General features: G+C 46.7%; 1 protein-coding gene across 1 annotated transcript; it reads left to right on the top strand.

Moving 5' to 3' along the window:
- PSMD11 (proteasome 26S subunit, non-ATPase 11) lies at positions 1-17,427 on the top strand. The gene is made up of 14 exons (XM_034070101.1): positions 1-143; positions 2,070-2,171; positions 7,188-7,312; positions 9,413-9,484; positions 9,955-10,012; positions 11,029-11,223; positions 11,721-11,865; positions 12,078-12,138; positions 13,763-13,825; positions 14,392-14,517; positions 15,015-15,050; positions 16,185-16,236; positions 16,915-17,057; positions 17,136-17,427. The coding sequence occupies exons 1-13, from the start codon at positions 53-55 to the stop codon at positions 17,055-17,057; spliced, it is 1,269 nt and encodes a 422-aa protein (XP_033925992.1). The 5' UTR covers positions 1-52; the 3' UTR covers positions 17,136-17,427.
- The last annotated feature ends 332 nt before the right edge of the window (positions 17,428-17,759 follow it).

The raw sequence follows: 17,759 nt of genomic DNA on the forward strand, positions 1-17,759 counted from the left end.
CTCTCCGGCTGCTTCCGGTGTGGCGCCGAGGAGGGAGTGAGGGAGCGGTAAGATGGCGGCAGCGGCGGTGCTGGAGTTCCAGCGCGCCCAGTCCCTGCTCTCCACGGACCGCGAGGCCTCCATCGGCATCCTGCACTCCATAGGTGAGCGCCGCCGCCGCTGCCCCCTCGCCCGCCGCCGCCGCCCGCCTGCCGCCGCCTGCTGCCCGGCGCCGCCGCCGGCTGCTGACTCACCGTGCGAGCCGGACGAGAGCGAGGCCTGGGCCCGGCTCCACCGGCACCGGCCTGGCCCAGCGCGCTCCACCGACGCGGGGCCTGCACCCGCAGCACGGGGCCGCGCCGCTGCCCGCCGCCGCTGGGAGCTGCCGGGTGGAGCGGGCGGCCGAGCCCGGAGCCTGTCAGCGGAGCCCCGCGGCTCGGGCCGGCTTCTGCTCCCGTTCAGCGCGGTGTGTCCCCGGCGCAGCGGTGTGTGAGCCCGTGAGCCCGGGGAGCGGCGGAGCGGTGCGGGCAGGAGACGGCCGCTGCCGGCTCTTTGCTGAGTGGCTTGCGCTGCTCCAGCGTCCGGGGTTTGCGGCAGGCCCTCAGCGTGCTGGAGGGGGAGAAAGCTCTGCTGGGAGCGATGTTCCCTCTGCTAACGCTAAAATCCACCCGGTTGTTAAATTACCTTCTCGGCGCCGTGCGGGAAGTTTTGGGGAGTTTCTGTTGTGCTGTGTCTGGAATTTTAACCTGTGTTTGTTTCGAGACCGATGCTGTTGGCATCAGTCACCTTGTTGGGATGTCCCAGACATTAGTGGTGCCAAGGTGTTGGTGCTGCCCAGTGGGTTGTAGGCATGGTGTGGGTATCCCTCTTTATCAGTGTGTACAGGGCAGGGAGAGGGGCTGCGTTCGAAACTGATGTTGGAAAGAGAGATTCTTGCTTCTCACATGTGGTGACTGTGGTGAAAGGGTGTTGTGAGCTGCTGTCACCCCAATGCGGTGGGCAAATGAGTGGTTCCTGATGTCTGTGCTACACCGTGAAATGGGAATGACTCTATGGTCCGTGCAAGTTGCTCACCCCTCTCGGTGTTTGGCTGGTTAATTAGTAGTTGGTGTTCCTGAGCCTGTCAACACACCTACAACCGGCCAGGCTCAGGAGTGAATCAGCTTGTGCTGCTGGGCAGTGGGAGTTGGAGCAGGCCCGAGAATCCCTCAGTGCTGGGGTGCTCTTCTTGAGAGCAAAGTTATTGTGTTGTTGACACCTCATGTGTTTGGTTACAGGGTTGAAAGCTGCAGCCTGCACTCAGCGGATCCTGGCTCCCTTTGGAGAGGGGGGCAGTGGAGTTGAGCGTTGTTTGTGGACAGGTTAGATGGTGGAGATGAATTTTTCCATGGTAGTAGGTGGCAGGGAAGAAAGTGGTGTTTTGTGGCTCACTTACATGAAAATCCTGTTGTATAAACACAGGTTTGGTGCTGATGTGTGTCATTTGGGGCGTACTTCAGAGGCAGTTACATTGGTACCCGGTGCTGATCAGATTGTTGGAGTTCAGTGTGGAAGGGAGTGCTGCCTCCTGCTGCAGTTGTAACACATGATCCGCTCCTGAGCGAGGAGCACAGACTCACCCAGCTCACAGAGCTGAGGTTGTTCTTGTGCTGCATTTGCACCACGGGATCACAGCTTGATACACAAAGCAGCAACATGAGGAATGGCCAGACCAGCACACCCGGCCCTGGAAATCCCATTGCATTTCTTCCATTGGGTTTTGTGCCTTCAGCAGGGAGGGTCTGTTGCGTGGTGATGCTTTTTAAATGAAACTTGACTAGCTGGACAAGCTTAATGAGAATACTTCAAAACCTAAGTTATATTCAAGTTGGAGCTTGCAGCTGTATCTGTCAGATGGATTAAAGCCTTTGTGCAGTGCAGATGAAGCACTCGGAGTTACACCTTTAAACTTTTCACATAATCTGCTTTCCAGATCTCACTCTAGCCTGTTGTAACAGTTACTTTTGCTGGTGCCTTTCATGGAGCTGATGGGTAATGGTTATCATTTAACTGAAACAGCATTAAAAGTAGCTTCTCAACTCTTTTCCTAGTGAAACGTGATGTCCAGGAGAATGATGAAGAAGCGGTGCAAGTCAAGGAGCAGAGCATCCTGGAGCTGGGCTCGCTTTTGGCCAAGACTGGGCAGGCAGAAGGTGAGAGTGAAATAAGTAACTGAGGTAATGGGTAAGAGATGCATACATTCAGATGAATGTAGTCTCCTTATTTGATAAGATGGAAATAAAAGCAGGTTTTGGCAGGGAGTGTTCTCTTTGAGACAGGACTAGATAAACAACATAAAATACTGTCCTGGGTTCAGCAGTAGCAGTCATTTTTTCTCCTTGGTAGCTGGTGCAGTGCTGTGGTTTGACTTTCAGGCTGGGAACGGTTGCTGATAGCAAGTATGTTTTGAGTTACTGCTCAAATGTTTGGTTTGTCCAAGGCCTTTTCTGAGCTCATGCTCTGCCAGGGAGGAGGGGAGGCCGGGAGGAAGCAGAGACAGGACACCTGACCCAGGCTAGCCAAAGAGGTATTCCATACCATAGCACATCATACCCAGGATGTAACTGGGAGAGACCCGGAAGGGCTGGAGCTCTGGGGGGATGGAGGAGGTATAGGTCGGTGCTCAGTTGGGCAGGGTGGGGTGAGTTATGGTTGGTGGCTGGTGAGGTGTTGTATTCTCTTCACTTGTTGTTTGCTTTATCATTATTATTATTAGTAGCAGTAGTGATTTGTGTTATACCTTAGTTATTAAACTGTTCTTATCTCAACCCGTGGGGGCTACATTCTTTGGATTCTCCTTCCTAACTCTCTGGGGGTTGGGGGAGCAAGGGGGGGAGTGAATGAATGAGCTGTGCAGCTTTGTGTTTAAACCACAATAAATACTAATCACATGTTACTTGTCCTGGTTTTCCAAAAGATTTCTCATGCATTGGGCAGTGTAGTTCCTGACTGTTTGATATGTGACCATTTTAATACAGGTGGATAAAGTTTTGTTATGTTTGAGATGAGAAGTTTTTCAAGGCCTTGTTTCAAATTAGAAGGTTTGTCTCAAAACATCCTTACTCACCAGCAGCTTGCTTCTTGATTGAATTGATGTGAGACCCCCCCTGCAGTCCTGATCCAGCTCTGGGGCAACAACACCAGAGGGATGTGGAGCTGCTGGAGCAAGTCCAGAGGAGGCCATGGAGCAGCTGCGAGGGCTGGAGCAGCTGTGCTCTGGAGCCAGGCTGAGAGAGCTGGGCTGGGGCAGCCTGGACAGGAGAAGGCTCCTGAAGGGGAGACCTGAGAGCAGCTCCAGTGCCTAAAGGGGCTGCAGGAAAGCTGGAGAGGGGCTTGGGACAAGGGCCTGTAAGGACAGGCCAAGGGGAATGGCTTTAACCTGCCAGAACAGGGGAGACTGAGCTGAGCTCTGAGGCAGAAGCTGTTCCCTGTGAGGGTGCTGAGGCGCTGGCACAGGGTGCCCAGAGAAGCTGTGGCTGCCCCATCCCTGGCAGTGCTCAAGGCCAGGTTGGACACAGGGGCTTGGAGCAGCTGCTCCAGTGGAAGGGGTCTCTGCCCATGGCAGGGGTTGGAACTGGAGGAGCTCTAAGGTCCTTTCCAACCCAGACAACTCTGTGATTCTGTGATTTATCTGCTGAAACATTGCATCCTTGCCCAGTTGTACACGAGAGCAAGACTCTATAGTCCTCTTTGTGAATGTATGAAAGGACAGAAATGGAGTAGAGTTTCCTATTCCACAGTTTTTCTTATTGGAATCTGTTCATGTCTCCTGTTTCCTGGAAGGCACACACAGGGCAGTGTGTGTGTTCTCTTGTACTCAGCAGGTTGGTTTTGTTTCTTTTGCTGCCCTTTTCTGATCTTTTCTGCAGCACCTTTCACCTCGAGCGCTACAGAAGCTGTTACACCACATCTGTACAAAGTGTGTCTGCCCATGGCAGGCAGTTTGCTATAGTATAGCCCTGATGTTTTCTAACCATGCACAACAGTGATTCAGAATGTGAAGCATGTATGTGTTTAACAGTCTGAAACTGGTTGAGGAAAACAGGCAGCAGAAGGTTTAATCAAACTGAGGTTCAACTGGGAGATGAGAACTAATGTTGGAGTAGTTTATGGAGAGCAGTGTGAGGTCTCTGATACCCAGTGATCAAGATCTTAGTTTTACCTTTCTTCTGAAATGCACACTTGGTGTCCTGCTGTCTTTGTAAACATCTGTTTTGACCTGGCCATTCATCTGCCCATGTCTGCGTGTGTTTGAGCATTCTGGACACTGATCCCCTTGCGATTTGCAGTTGAACAGAGCCTGTGACAAAGTAGATGACTTGCACTTAGATTAGTGCTGGAAACAGAGATGCTATTCATCTCACCTAACTATAGCTGTCCACGTTTGGTTTCCTTTTGTGACCTCCTTATATAGTCGATGGAGCAAAATAAGCCTTTCCAGCACACAGTTCGTCTCTTCCTACAGTTAGAATTTGGAGCAAATAAAGCTTGCTGTGCAAGTGCCAATTTCTCTAATTGAATATTAATTGACTTGAGGTCTTTTAACTCAGTAATAGGTGTCTGTGCTGTACAAGTGCCCTTTGCACTCTCATGTTTGTTTCTGTAGAGATAACTAAACTTGGCTTTACTCCTGCACCAGGGAAGATGAGTGTGTTTGGTCTAAAAAGGGGGAAATCAACAGAAGTATCTTCAAGTAAATGTGTGGATGTGCTGCTGGTGTGGAGAAGCCCCAGATAAGAGTTGTTACTGTTGCAGAACTTGGAATAGTTTTGAGATTAAGCCAAAGTTTTACATGAGTATAAAGACCTTCAGTGTATTCTCATAGCTAGCTAATAGATTATTTCTTTTTCTTAAGGTGAAGGCTAAATAATTGAAAATGTCAAATGTTAATTCATGAAATCCAGGTTTATGAAGAAGCAAATGTGAAATATGCTGGAAATCTATTAAAGGCAGCACTAAGCTGCAGATACGCTGAAGAAAAGGAATTTGGCAGTGCTGAGAAGCCAGTTGTGTGTGTGTAGATCAGAGTGGGATGACCAGGTTGTGCTTTCTGGAAACACATGGTGAGGATATGGGATGAAGAAAGAGGTTACCACAGCTCAGAGATGTGGGAAAGACTGTCACCTTTCCTTTCTGTGTGCTTTCTAGGATGAAGCAGGCTGTAGGAGTGAGGAGCAGTCAGGGGCAGCAGCATCCTCAGCAGGTACAACCCTTCCCAAAGATGCTAGCTCCAGGCAGACACACAGAGCTCAGATCCAATGGGAGTGAATCCAGCGCTGCTCAACCTCACAAAGAAGTGACTGAGACAGAGCAGTTTCTGGCCCAAATGAAGCAGGTCCACTCATTGTATCTCTTGCTGCATGCGGTTTAGTTGTAGTGAGTGGAATTTCTTTGATGGATCTGAGGTGTTGCAGTGCCTCATCGGCTGTTCTCAAGTGATAACTGCTCAGAGATGAAGGGATCTGGGAGAAAATCAGCTGCACTCTGGTGGGGTTTGAAAGTTCAAACTGACTGGCTGAGAGTGGGAAATGAACGTGTAGTTTTTAGAGGACTAACCTCTATTGATCTACTGGCTTTATTTAACAACAGTAATACAAGTGGCCTCTTTATCATCTGCTTGGTAGAGATAAAGGGTTGAACTTGTAAATTAGTTATGTCTTTTAGGACAGTTCTAGATTTTTATAGCATTGCTTAAAACAATAGGATTGGAAAAACTTGGAGCAGGGATCTGGGTTCATGGCATGTTAGCTGTGGAAGCACTTTCTATGAGGGTGAGCAGCAGAGCTGCTGCTCATCACTTCTCTGGAGCTGTCAATCACATCCCTTTACCAAGCAAGTAAAAAAAAACAAGAATCCTAAAAATAGTTGACAGTTACATTGGTGGGAAAGAGAAATTTCTATGGGAACTTGGAGCTTGCATGGCTAAATGTGCAGATATATTCTAGCTGTTGACATCAGATCTGTTTTCCAGTGAATTCTTGGGCAAGTGTTGAGCGAGTCAACAGAAAGGGAGGTACTGCACTATAGGCTTTTCTTTTCCTGAAGTTCCTTTCCTGTAGGGAAGAATGTATTTGGCACTAAAAACATGATGTGGTTGATTCTGAGGAGCGGGTGTAGTGCAGCCATGTGCTGTAGGAAGTTTGTACCTCGCAGTAGTTGAGAGTTGTTAGATCTCGTCGAGAGTCTCTCTGCTTTGATGACAGACTGAGAACTGGCAGATGCTTACTTAGAGCTCAAAGCTGTAAGGATATGGTGCTGTGACCTGACAAGAAGCCAACCTGTTCCCTGTGCTAAGTGCAGTGTTTTCAAGTGTTTGTGTTACTTGCATCAGGGAAGAGCACAAGAACCAGCTTCTGGGCAACTCCAGCTTTAGGGCTGCTTCTGTTCCAAGCCCAGTAAGACTACAGGGGGGACGGGTCCTCCCCAGAGCGCTGCAGAGGGGGACAGTCACCTCCCTTGACCTGCTGGAGAAGGAGAAAACTTCTAACTTGTGCTGTGTGATTCCAAGAAGTAACTCACTTCTGCTCCAATGGATGTGGAGTCCTGAAACTGCCAAGACGTTGACTGCTGCGTTCCTCTGCTCTGTAGGAATGACACTTTAAGTGTGTTTCTTCATAAGGAAAGACTTTTCCTTTGTGGGCTTGAGACTAGCTTTGTAACTGTAAGCTATTAACGGGAGTAGGAGAAACAGCAATCTAGTTAAGTAAGATCTAACAGGATGATGGGGGTAGTTGCAGTGTTAAGAACTGCCATTTGCTCAGCAGCAGAGCGCAGGGTGTATTGGACTTTGTAGGGCTCGCTGGTATGGCAGAGTGAAACATCATGCTGTGAGTCAGTAAAAACATACTTAAGCTATAAACTCCATTTTATAGAAAAATTTCAAAGTATTTAACAGATTCCTCCATTTTTAAAGCACGCCTGAGGCAAGTGTAGTTACAAATGGTGTTATAATTGGGTGAAATGAAGTAACGGGAAATGTGTGCTGTGCGGGTGAGACAGGAGCTCAGCACTCACCTCTCAGTTGCTCCTTTCCTGTGAATGTGTTGAGAGACTGCTTATAAACTGTTTGATGTAATAAACAGTTTAATAAATACTGCTGCGTATAGACACATCAAGTGGAACTTGTGGCTGTATGGTTGCATTTCATGATTGTATTTTGCTGTATGCAGAGCTGGGAGGACTCCTGAAGTATGTTCGACCCTTCTTGAACTCCATCAGCAAAGCAAAGGCTGCCCGCTTAGTGCGATCCCTGCTTGATCTGTTCCTTGATATGGAGGCAGCAACAGGACAGGAGGTGAGATTTATATTTCATCAGTAGTCTGTCCCTCAAAAGCCTCTAACACCATTATCTGACCCAGTTTGCTCCACACTGAAGAATTTTTCATGTCAGGAAACATTAATTTAATGCATTTGGATAGATTCTATTAATAAAACATTAGATAATTTAATTCGCTCATAATCGTGTTTCTCTGCAAGCCTTATCTTGCTTCAGGTTAGGAGTAACTCTTGCCCTGGGCAGTTTGATTTGTGTTGCTTGCTGTTAGGGACACAGCATCAGTAGTAGTTTGTAGTGTGACATTACTGTAAATGGTGACAATCTTTTGCTCCTCTTCTTTAATGGAAAAGGTTAAGGGAGGTGGGATAGGATGTACAGGGGAGAAGGGAACCACTGGAGACATTGGGAGAAAATGACTTCACACTTCTTCTAAAGGTAACTTGATAGAAATGATGGTATTTGGATACAGTCCCAAAAGGTGGCTTTTTATGGTGGGAGAAGAACTTGGAGTAACAGCAATGGAAATATGGCCAAGTTAGTAAAATTGTTTGCTTTCAAGCATATTCCGAAGCCGACCCCAAAACCTCAAGTAATTGTGACACCTAACCTGTGATGTTCTTGATGAAGCAGTCCTTAGTAGTTTCCATGCCTGTTCAGAGGGACATTTGCTTCCTCAGTGAGATGTATGTTAAGACAACTCCCAAGAGTCCAGTAAAGCAATGAAATTAGAGTTTTCTCCAGCTCCTAATGCTCCAGCTATCACTGTGCAATAAATTGAGACTTCATAATGGCTTTTCATAAAGTGTCCCCATTTAATAAGCTGTGTTGAGCAGCTGACAAGCCCTGCAGTGTGGTGCAGCTACAGAGCTGCTCCAGAAAGAGCTGTCATCCAGAGATTTGGGAAAAGGCATTCCTGAGCCTAGGACCTCAGAGTGACTTACTGTATATTACTGACCAGTACTAAATTGACACCCTCTTCTAATGGAGTGAGAACATGACTGCTTTATTCATCAAGAGAATCACAACAGTGTTAAAAGCATGAGAAGCCACTGGTGCGTTTGCTTTGAAGCAGTGGATGAAACATCCAGTGTCACTTGCTCACTGGCTCCTGGCTCTTGACTCTGCTGCAAACAGTGGAGCCTAGCACCTCTGTTGCTTAGTACTGCTAAAGGACACATGTGATATGGCATATTAAGCCCTAGAACACGTGCACTTTATTTTGTTTTATTTATAGAGCAATTGAAAATACAGTTTTTTCTATAGCTGAGTGAAATGGAGTAACACATACTGGAAGGGACCTCAAAGTCTTCTCGTCTATCCCTTGCCCTAAGGCAGAATTAGTTCTCATGTACCCAGATGGTTTTGGTTCCAACAAAAACACAGCTGCCTCAGAAATGCTGTTAGGATTTCAGCAGTCATTTTTACTGTTAAAACTTTGGAAGCCAAATCTTTATTTTCATATTCCAGTGTGGGAGGGTTGTCCCTGGTGGCCAGAGAAAGTTGTTGGAAGCCAAACACATTAGAAAAGGAGTTGAAGAAGGTGGTCTGTTGGGTTTTGTGACTGCTAAAGCTTAAATTCGACCTTAGTTTGCTTTCTGAACTTTACTTCCTCTTGCAGTATGTGTTATAAGTGGTGTCATACCGTGAGTGTTGCTACAAAGTGCAGGAAGTTAATCTAGCAAATGGAATATGAAAATCCATAGCACAATTTAGCTGGTCTGTGTCATTTTGCACAACATTTCTGTGAGTTTAAACTCTGGTTTCAATGCGATGCAGCCTGAGGCTGTAGTGTTCCATGTGTGGTTACCAGTGAGTCTTTGGTGAGAAACCCGTTAACCTTGCACTAGTGAACTGCAGTTCTCATCAGTGATGAACTATAAAACCACACTTACCTTGCTAGTATTGAAAGAGGTGTTTTAGGTAGGCACTAATGCTGAAGGTTGCCAGCCCAGGATAGTGCAGCATTTGAGCAGGGAGTGATTTTGCTTCCTTAAACTACATTGTGGAGATACAGGCTTTGTTGTATTTCTGTTGCTTTGTAGGAAGTGATTGAAGCATACTGCTGTTTTAAAGAGGGGCAGCAGAAGGCTTTACACATTTCTTTCTTCTCCCTTTAAGGTTGACCTGTGTTTAGAGTGTATTGAATGGGCCAAATCAGAGAAGAGGACTTTCCTACGTCAGGCTCTGGAGGTATGTTACATTGTGGATCCCAAACCTGTGTAATAGGGTCTTCCCTTTATCACATTTAATACCTGTAAAACTTGTAGTGTGTTGTCCAGGTCTTTGTACATGTAATGGATGGGTGCTAAGGCCAGGCTGGATGGGGCCTTGAGTAACCTGTTTAGGGTGAGATGCCCTTGCCCATGGCAGGGGGCTGGAACTGGTTGATCTTAAGGTCCCTTTGAACCCAAACCATTCTATTGTTCTCTGATAAGTGATAAGTTAGTGACTCTTCTTGAAGAGGCAGGATTTTACCCGTTGTCTTTAGACTGGCTGATCTTGCAAATGGTAGATCTTGCAGAACTGGACCATATAATTTAATGAACACAAACGAATTTATTGAAGTCTGTGAGATAAGAATATGAAGTTTCATTTTACAAAATAAATCTGTGCTACCTCTCTTTGGCTTCCCTCACAGCAGTTCCTTTTCTGTTCTCCAGGCGAGGCTGGTCTCTTTGTACTTCGATACCAAGAGGTATCAAGAAGCACTGCAACTAGGTGAGTCTTCCACTAGGTGGTGGTAGTAGATCTTGGCTTTGAGGTTTGTCTTGAGGCTGACAAGGGAAATAATGCATCGTGCCTCTTAAGTTTTGTAGGACTCGACCATTGATTTTTTTCAGAACTGTACCTGTTCTGCCATGTTTTGCTGTAGCTTGATGATAACAGCTTTTAGACATCTTTTTATTCTCAGCATTTGTTCATTTCCAATGATTTTGGAAGCAGAGACAAGCTGTATCCTGTTAAAGGCCATCAAATTTGTCTCCTGCTGGAACATACATAGCACAATGCTGTGGTCAGAGAGTTTTGCTCAACTACACAGTAAAAGCAGTAGTAATGCAAGGAAATGGCAAGCCTCTAAGGATGTAATTAGACAAGCTCTTGTGCAGTAGTGTAAAGGCTTCAAGAATTTGCTTCTGCACTACCTGAGATGGGGTAATTAACCCTCCTGTTCTGCTGCAAGGCAGAGTGAAGCAGGTCAGCTGTATGTCCCAGCTCCCTTCAGTGTTGTTTAGATGCTCATTTTGCACATGACTGTGGTATTGTAAGATGAGGTTTAAGCTGGCTTGTACAGACAGCTCTGCCAGCTCAGTATGTGGGTGAGCACTGACATGTACAGAAGTGTTCACCCATCTCACCAGGGACTTGTAACTTCTTAAACACTGTGGTGACAAGAGTGTGTTGTGTCCAGAGTCCTGTGGGTGACTTGGATCTGATCAAGTTATGTGAAGTGCACAGAATTAACTATCAAGTTAGAATTGGTTTGCATACAGATGTGTCATGAACTCAGGTTTAAACTGATCAGACTCCACACTCCAAAGCTGTGCTTCAGTAAATTAATCACTTGGATTATGGGAGTACAGCATAGGGAGCTGTGAAGGCTTGCCATAGGACAGCCTCCCTTCCTGAAAGCCTGCCCTGCTGGGGAAGAAGGGTGTCATCTGGAAAGACTTGGCTTGTGTTGTTGTTGATACAGAGCAGATTACAAAGGTAATCTTGTTCTTTCCCATTGCTAGGCTCTCAGCTTCTTCGGGAATTGAAAAAGATGGATGACAAGGCATTGCTGGTGGAAGTGCAGCTGCTAGAAAGTAAGACTTACCATGCCCTGAGCAATCTGCCAAAAGCAAGAGCAGCCTTAACCTCTGCACGAACCACAGCCAACGCAATCTACTGTCCACCCAAGCTGCAAGCAGCGTTAGACATGCAGTCAGGTAAAGCCTTTCAGGAGGAGGGCAGGTTCTGGGCCTCGTCATGATGCATTGGTTGATTGATATTTGTTCTTTTCCTGAGTGAATCATAGAAAATGATGCTAGGTGGGACCTGAATACCCACAAGTCTGCCCAGCTGCCTTTGGGCAGGATGAGCTGTAATTACATTGCTCCTGACAAATGTTTTTTTCAGCCTGTTCTTGAAAGTATCCAGTGACAGAGGGTCCATAATCTCGCTGTGCATTCACAGTACACTCTGTTAGTACAACTGTAACATTGTTTTTGACCTAATTTGCAGGCACTTACCTGGAGTGCTTTCAACTGTCCCCTTAAGAGAGGGCATAGATGTTCTCCTGGTAGAGATAAGGTAAAGGGAAGCACAGAGGGAAAGATTCCCTCTACTGAAGTACCAGATAAAGCACTGGGTATCCAAATTGTTCTGTCTTTTTCCTCACATTCAGAATTAACTCTGATGCCTGCCTTTTTGTTCTTCTCTACAGGTATTATCCATGCAGCAGAAGAGAAAGACTGGAAAACAGCTTATTCATATTTTTATGAGGCGTTTGAGGGATATGATTCAATTGACAACCCAAAAGCCATCACTGCGCTCAAATACATGTTGCTGTGCAAAATCATGCTGAACATGTACGTGGCAAATGGTTCTGTGAAGAATACTTCTTACATCTAAATAGGAAACGCTTTTTGCTTAAGACTCTAATTGTCTTTATGACCTAATCAGTGCTTCTGATACAATGTTACTTGAATTGTAGTAATCTGCTGTCAGTCGGGAATTTTGGAGACACCCTTAGGTTAAAGCTGTGTTGTTGAATAAGTGCTCTCTTCCCTCCCCTCTCTAGCCCAGAAGATGTGCAAGCATTAGTGAGTGGGAAGCTCGCTCTGCGGTATGCGGGAAGACAGGTACAGAAACTTCATCCTTTCTATCTTCCTGTTATCTCTGACAATATGATGTCATGCTGTTTGCCAAAAACATTGGTCTTTTCATCCCAAAATACCCTTTGCTTCTGAGTGTCCTGAATGAGATCCAGAACTGATTAAATTACCAGGAGTGATTACCATAAGTCAGTTGCCTTCAAAGGGAATACAGTGATTCTCACAACCTGGCCTGCTGTTTTCTGTTTTTCTCCTCCCTGCTTTCTTCATGAGCTACGAAATGCCTAATGCTCTGAGGTACTCGTGTCTCAACCATCGCCAGCTCTGCAGCCATGGAGCTGATGGATTTAAATCCAAGTTACTCATTGTTTTTACTTGTGTTGTAGCAAGTCCTGAAAACCCATTCATAGCAGCATAACTGAGCAGCTTGAGACCTAGATGACTGCAAGCTGGAAGCCAAGCAGCTGGGGAGCTGTTAAATCAAGTGTTTATTCTAACATGTTAACTTGCCAGTCTGTGAAGTTGTCTCCGTATTAAATCCAGGGATACTTAAGTAAGTACAGGGCCAAAAGCCAAGCGTGCCAGGGTCTGAGCCAGGCTTACACACTGATGCCCTCGGTGGCTTTGGCCAGCCAGTTATTTACTTTGACGCAGGAGCTTATACTCATCTACTTCACAGAGGACCAGGGAAGCTCTTTAGTAGAGGTCGGTGAGCATATGTGCTAGAAAAGAGTCTGGAGTGGGGATATCCCTGCATTATCCCTGCTAGATCGTGTAGGGCAGCTCTGGTCCTGCTTCATCTGCTTCCCCTGGGTGGCAGCTGGGTTGGAGGCATCTTTTCAGAGCATGAGGGCAGTGCTGTACAGGAAATCTCATCTGGTCCCTGCCCTGGCCTCCTGATTCAGCACTGATGGCAAGTTCCTGCAGCAGCTGTGGAAATGGAGCTGGGGGAGCAGAGGCAAAGTGGGCAGCCTTGGGGAAGCTTGCTGGGAGAGGTGGTGGCAGAAGCCTGGGCCTGGTGCACCACAGCCACTGGGCTGTCCTGCTTGTCTCGTGAGCTTGTGCCTCTCACCACTTGGACACTGTTCTTCTAGAGGTGTTCCTGTTCTGTTCAGTATAAATATGGTAGTTTGGTTGAGGCTAAATTTTGCTTTCTTTCAGCAGCTGTAGGGTAGACAAGAAACACTTTCTGATGCTGTCCATGACAGGGTGTCCAGAGGACTTCTGCCATGCTTCTGCTTCTCAGCAGGGGAAGTGGGACATGCTGAAGGAGACACAGCTTATGAGCTGAAAACAGCCATGTTCATTAAGCAAGTGCCAGAATGTTCACTTTACTGCAGAACTGGATCAAACTTGCTCCCAACATGCAACCTGATAGGAACTGCAGCTGGTGTTCCCAAACCTTGCACAGCTCGAGGTCTTTGTTTCTGTGGAGCTGATTTCATGCTGTGTCCTGCAGCTGCTCTGCATGTTCTCCTTACGAGCAGCTGTTCTTACTCTGCCTGTGTGGAAGTCACACTGACATGGCTTTGTAGCAAGAGGAACATTCCCATTTTCCTGCTTAAGCACGTTTCCAGTGTACTGCACAGTTGGCATAATAACACTGAGAGGAGAACCCAGGAAAATAACCTCTCATTTTCTTTCTCTGCAGACAGAAGCACTAAAATGTGTGGCACAGGCCAGCAAGAACCGATCACTGGCTGATTTTGAAAAGGTGAGTCAGGAGACAGAGAATGGGGCCTGCCTGGAAATGCCACGTTTGGAGAGTGTTTGGAGCCGTTGCATTCCACAGCAGGAAACCGTAAAGACAGTCAAAGAAAGCAACAGTGCATCAACACATGCCCCACCATAGTTAACTGGCTTGTATTTTGCAGCATGGGGAGTGATAGCTGGCTGGAAACTAGGGGGGTTTATGCTTTTCTTTTTTAAAGCTTTTGGTGCTGTTCACTGGGATGTGTGTTTTCCTACTTTTTTTCCCCCTGGCTTCAGCAGGAATACCACAGAGATAAGGGGGAGCATTCCCATGTCAGGAAACAATCCTGTCTCCTGAGTGGAAAGCAGAGAGATTTTCTTGCTAAGCTTCAGCAGTGTAAAGATGAAAGATGCTTGAAAGGCTGCCAGGCTGTTGTGACCTCCTGGCCTTTTAGCTAAGCTATGGGATTGGATTAACCACTGATACTTTGCTGGGCAGGGAGAGAAGACTGTTTCAGACTTAGAGGACCTTAGGGACAGGAGACCTGTTGCTACATCAGTTATTTGATCCCATTGTGTTTTCTGCAGGCTCTGACAGACTATAAGGTGGAGCTCAGGGACGACCCCATCATTAACACTCACTTGGCTAAGCTCTACGATAACTTATTGGAACAGAACCTGATCAGAGTCATCGAACCCTTCTCCAGAGTACAGGTAAATATTCCAGCAAGCACAGCAACACACTGGCACCTCTGTTCCCTGCTGCAGGGGGTGAGGGATTTGTTCCTATGCAGAACACTTCTTATTTGGGAGTGACTCAGCAGTTCCAGAGCTCAGGGTTCATCATGTTCAGCCTAAAAATGATAAGGAGAGAGCTGAGGGGAACTTTGGAAACCCGCATTTTGGAGTCATTGCCCTTTCCACCTGTTTCACTTAGGGTCCACCCTCCACACTGAAGGTGGACAGAGTTTGGCTTTTCAGAGCTCTCGTGTGGTGTGGGTAAAGCTTCAGTAATCTTGGAGAAAACCTGTTATTTCATGTTTCAGAGTGAAATGGGTTTAGGTGTCTAGTCCATCTTCAGTTAAAATTGGATGTGAAAGCCTAAGAACATTAAGCTGCAAAGCTATTGGATATGGAAGAACCCCATAGCCGGTATTGTGTGTCAGAAATGCAGCTAAAGATTTACTTAACTCTATTGGTCTCTCTTATAGATTGAACACATATCCAGCCTCATCAAGTTGTCAAAGGTAAGAACATCACTAGAAATCGGTGGCACATCTTAAGAGGGTAAAGAAATTGAGATCAGATGGCAGTTGCCACAGGGAAATAAGTGTAGGCTACTAGGTCTGGCAGATCAGCTCCACAGCATTCGCAGGCAAATCCCACTCTTGGAAACTGAACTTTAACATGCACAGTCCCCAGGAGGCATCAGACTGGCTTCCTCCACAGTGGACTTGTTACTAGCTATAACCTCACCTTCCTTCATGTGGGTTTTACTCCTGGTGTTAGTACTTGCTTTTTACTGGAGGCAGACTTTCCTCTGCTGTAGTAACAGCTCCTGTTGTGGCCAGCTCAGTTTTCCCTGCTGACCTGTATTTAATACTGATGAGTGCACCCAGAGGAGTCTTTCTTAGGCCCTTAAGACACAGGATCCAACTAATCCCTCTACAGTTTCATTAAGGACTCCTGTGTCACACTAACTACTGCAATGACTGCTTTACAGATAATCCCAACCAGATTAAGTTTTAGGAAAAGCCACTGTAGTCCCAGCCAGTTGTATCCCAAAATGCTGTTGTCCCATGTTGGCATTAAGGCCAGAGGTGTGGAAGTATGCCAAGCTTTGCCCTTATGGTTGTTATGTCATCTGTCTTCTTTCTCTCTCTGTGCAGTCTTTCCCTAGGCTTGCCCTTGGTGTCTAACACAGCTTGAGTAAAAGCTGGACAGCAGTTTACCTGCAGAACTAGCACCCCCTCCTGCAGCGAGGCCTGGGCAAGGGGTCACCCTGCTGCTGAGTGGCATAAATGAAGCTTGGCCAACACTTGACTAAATACTTGCTGAACCAAGTGAGAATGCTCCACATTCCCTAGTGAGTGCCTGGATGAGATGGCAGATGCACCCTCTTCTGTGCAGCAGGGGGGCAAGACATCCTGGTCCTCTTGTCATTAAAAGCTACTGCTTAATTTCCTCTGTCATCTAAAGCATATGGTAGTATCAAAGCAACTTGCAAGGAGAGACTTGTCCTGACGCCATGTTTCAGGGATAAAATAGCTGGTGTTAGGTAGTGCATATATGCCACCAGGGCTGTTGAGTGTGGTGTAGTGAAATTCACATTTATTTTTCATAGTTCTGTGAGATTTTTAATGTTTCTGCTTCAATTTCAGGCTGAGGTAGAAAGGAAACTGTCACAAATGATCTTGGACAAGAAATTTCATGGTGAGTCTCTGCTTCCTTCAGTCCTGACTGCCTCACAGCTCACAGCCAGGCTGTGTGTAAGCCAACTGATGATAGACTCCTTATCACTGTACCTCTGAGCCCCATGTGTCCTCCTCAGACAGCTCTGCTCTGCTTCAGATGGGGGACGTGCAAGTTAACAGTGTGGGAAGAGTAGAGAGTGGTGGGTTTATCTGTTACTCTGTTATCATGAAGGCTGCTCCTATCACTCTATGAATTTGTTGAGCTTGAGACTTAACCAGAATTGCCTCTGCTCATGTTTGCATTGCCTCTAGTGTCAGTTTAGTAACCCCTCTTTAGTAACCAACCTGTGGCTGAAGGAAGCACATTGGTTAGTGAGCAGCTTGGGAATTGTGGAATGCAGCCGTGGGGCCCATCTGGCACCTGGAAATAGTGTAATTATCAAAGGGTTTTGTCTGAGCACCCCCTGGGCACAGGTATGGTGGCTGTTGGGGAATGTGCAGGCACAAGGCGCAAGCAGCTCCTGGTGACTTGTCAAGCTCCTCTCTGGGATGATTTAATTTCTCTGGGGAAGCTGCAGCTAATGCAGTGGTGCAGTGCAGCCAGAACTCAGCCAGGGCTGTTGGCTGGGCAGAGCCCTGCGTTCCTGCTGTGTGGAAGCTGTGATGCACTGGGATAACTGCAGCGTTGTGCCCACAGGCATCCTTGACCAAGGCGAGGGAGTCCTCATCATCTTCGACGAACCCCCTGTAGACAAAACATACGAAGCAGCCCTCGAGACTATTCAGAACATGAGTAAAGTAGTGGATTCGCTCTACAACAAAGCCAAGAAGCTAACATAGGTGAGTGGGGGCAGAGCTGTGTCCTCGAGCCTCGCTGCGTCTCCTCTGCATTGACATGGCTCTGTTTTGTCTTTGCAGAGCTGAATTTGCTGTCATGTGGAGCGTGTGTGTGACAGGAGAGTGAAACCTTTGGGAAATGTTAGGAGACTTGATTTTTTTTTTCCTTTTTTTTTTCTTTCCTTTTTCTCTTTGTTCTACTTTTCGCTCGGAAAGTTTTTAAACTTCCTCATCCAGTGCATCCTGTATCCATATGATGCGTGTTCCAGTTCCCATGTAATCTTTACTGGCCGGACTTTGTATCTGGGGGGGGAATATTGTTTAAACAAAGAGGGTATTCTAAATAAAAGGAAAAAGGCTTACGCTACCTAAACATGTGCTTTCCACTTCCTGAGGGATGCAGAGAGTTAAGCAGGGACAAAGTTTTGTTGCCAGTAGGTGCCCAGAACAAGTTTGTTTCATCTCTCCCTCTGCTCTCAAAGTTGAGACTTGCAGTGTGTAACAGCCAAGTTGATTCCATTTGTACTGAACCAAAAAAGACCCAAAATGTACAGACTGGTGGTTTGTTTTTGAATCCTGAAGGCCTCTGATCCCCTCAAAAGCAGCTCTGCAGGGATGTGCCCTATGGCTTCTGTGCCCGAGGACCGTGCTGCGGAGCTGCTGCTGCGCCAGCCCGGTCCTCTCCAGCTGCCGAGGCTGGGTTGT

Source organism: Melopsittacus undulatus, chromosome 17 (genome assembly GCF_012275295.1).
Source record: "Melopsittacus undulatus isolate bMelUnd1 chromosome 17, bMelUnd1.mat.Z, whole genome shotgun sequence".
NCBI classification, from domain to species: domain Eukaryota; kingdom Metazoa; phylum Chordata; class Aves; order Psittaciformes; family Psittaculidae; genus Melopsittacus; species Melopsittacus undulatus.

Coding starts and splice junctions, on each gene's coding strand:
- PSMD11 (XM_034070101.1), top strand. CDS start 53: ATGGCGGCAGCGGCGGTGCTGGAGTTCCAGCGCGCCCAGTCCCTGCTC. Junction 144..2,069: donor CGGCATCCTGCACTCCATAG/GTGAGCGCCGCC, acceptor CTCTTTTCCTAG/TGAAACGTGATGTCCAGGAG. Junction 14,518..15,014: donor AACCCTTCTCCAGAGTACAG/GTAAATATTCCA, acceptor TCTCTCTTATAG/ATTGAACACATATCCAGCCT.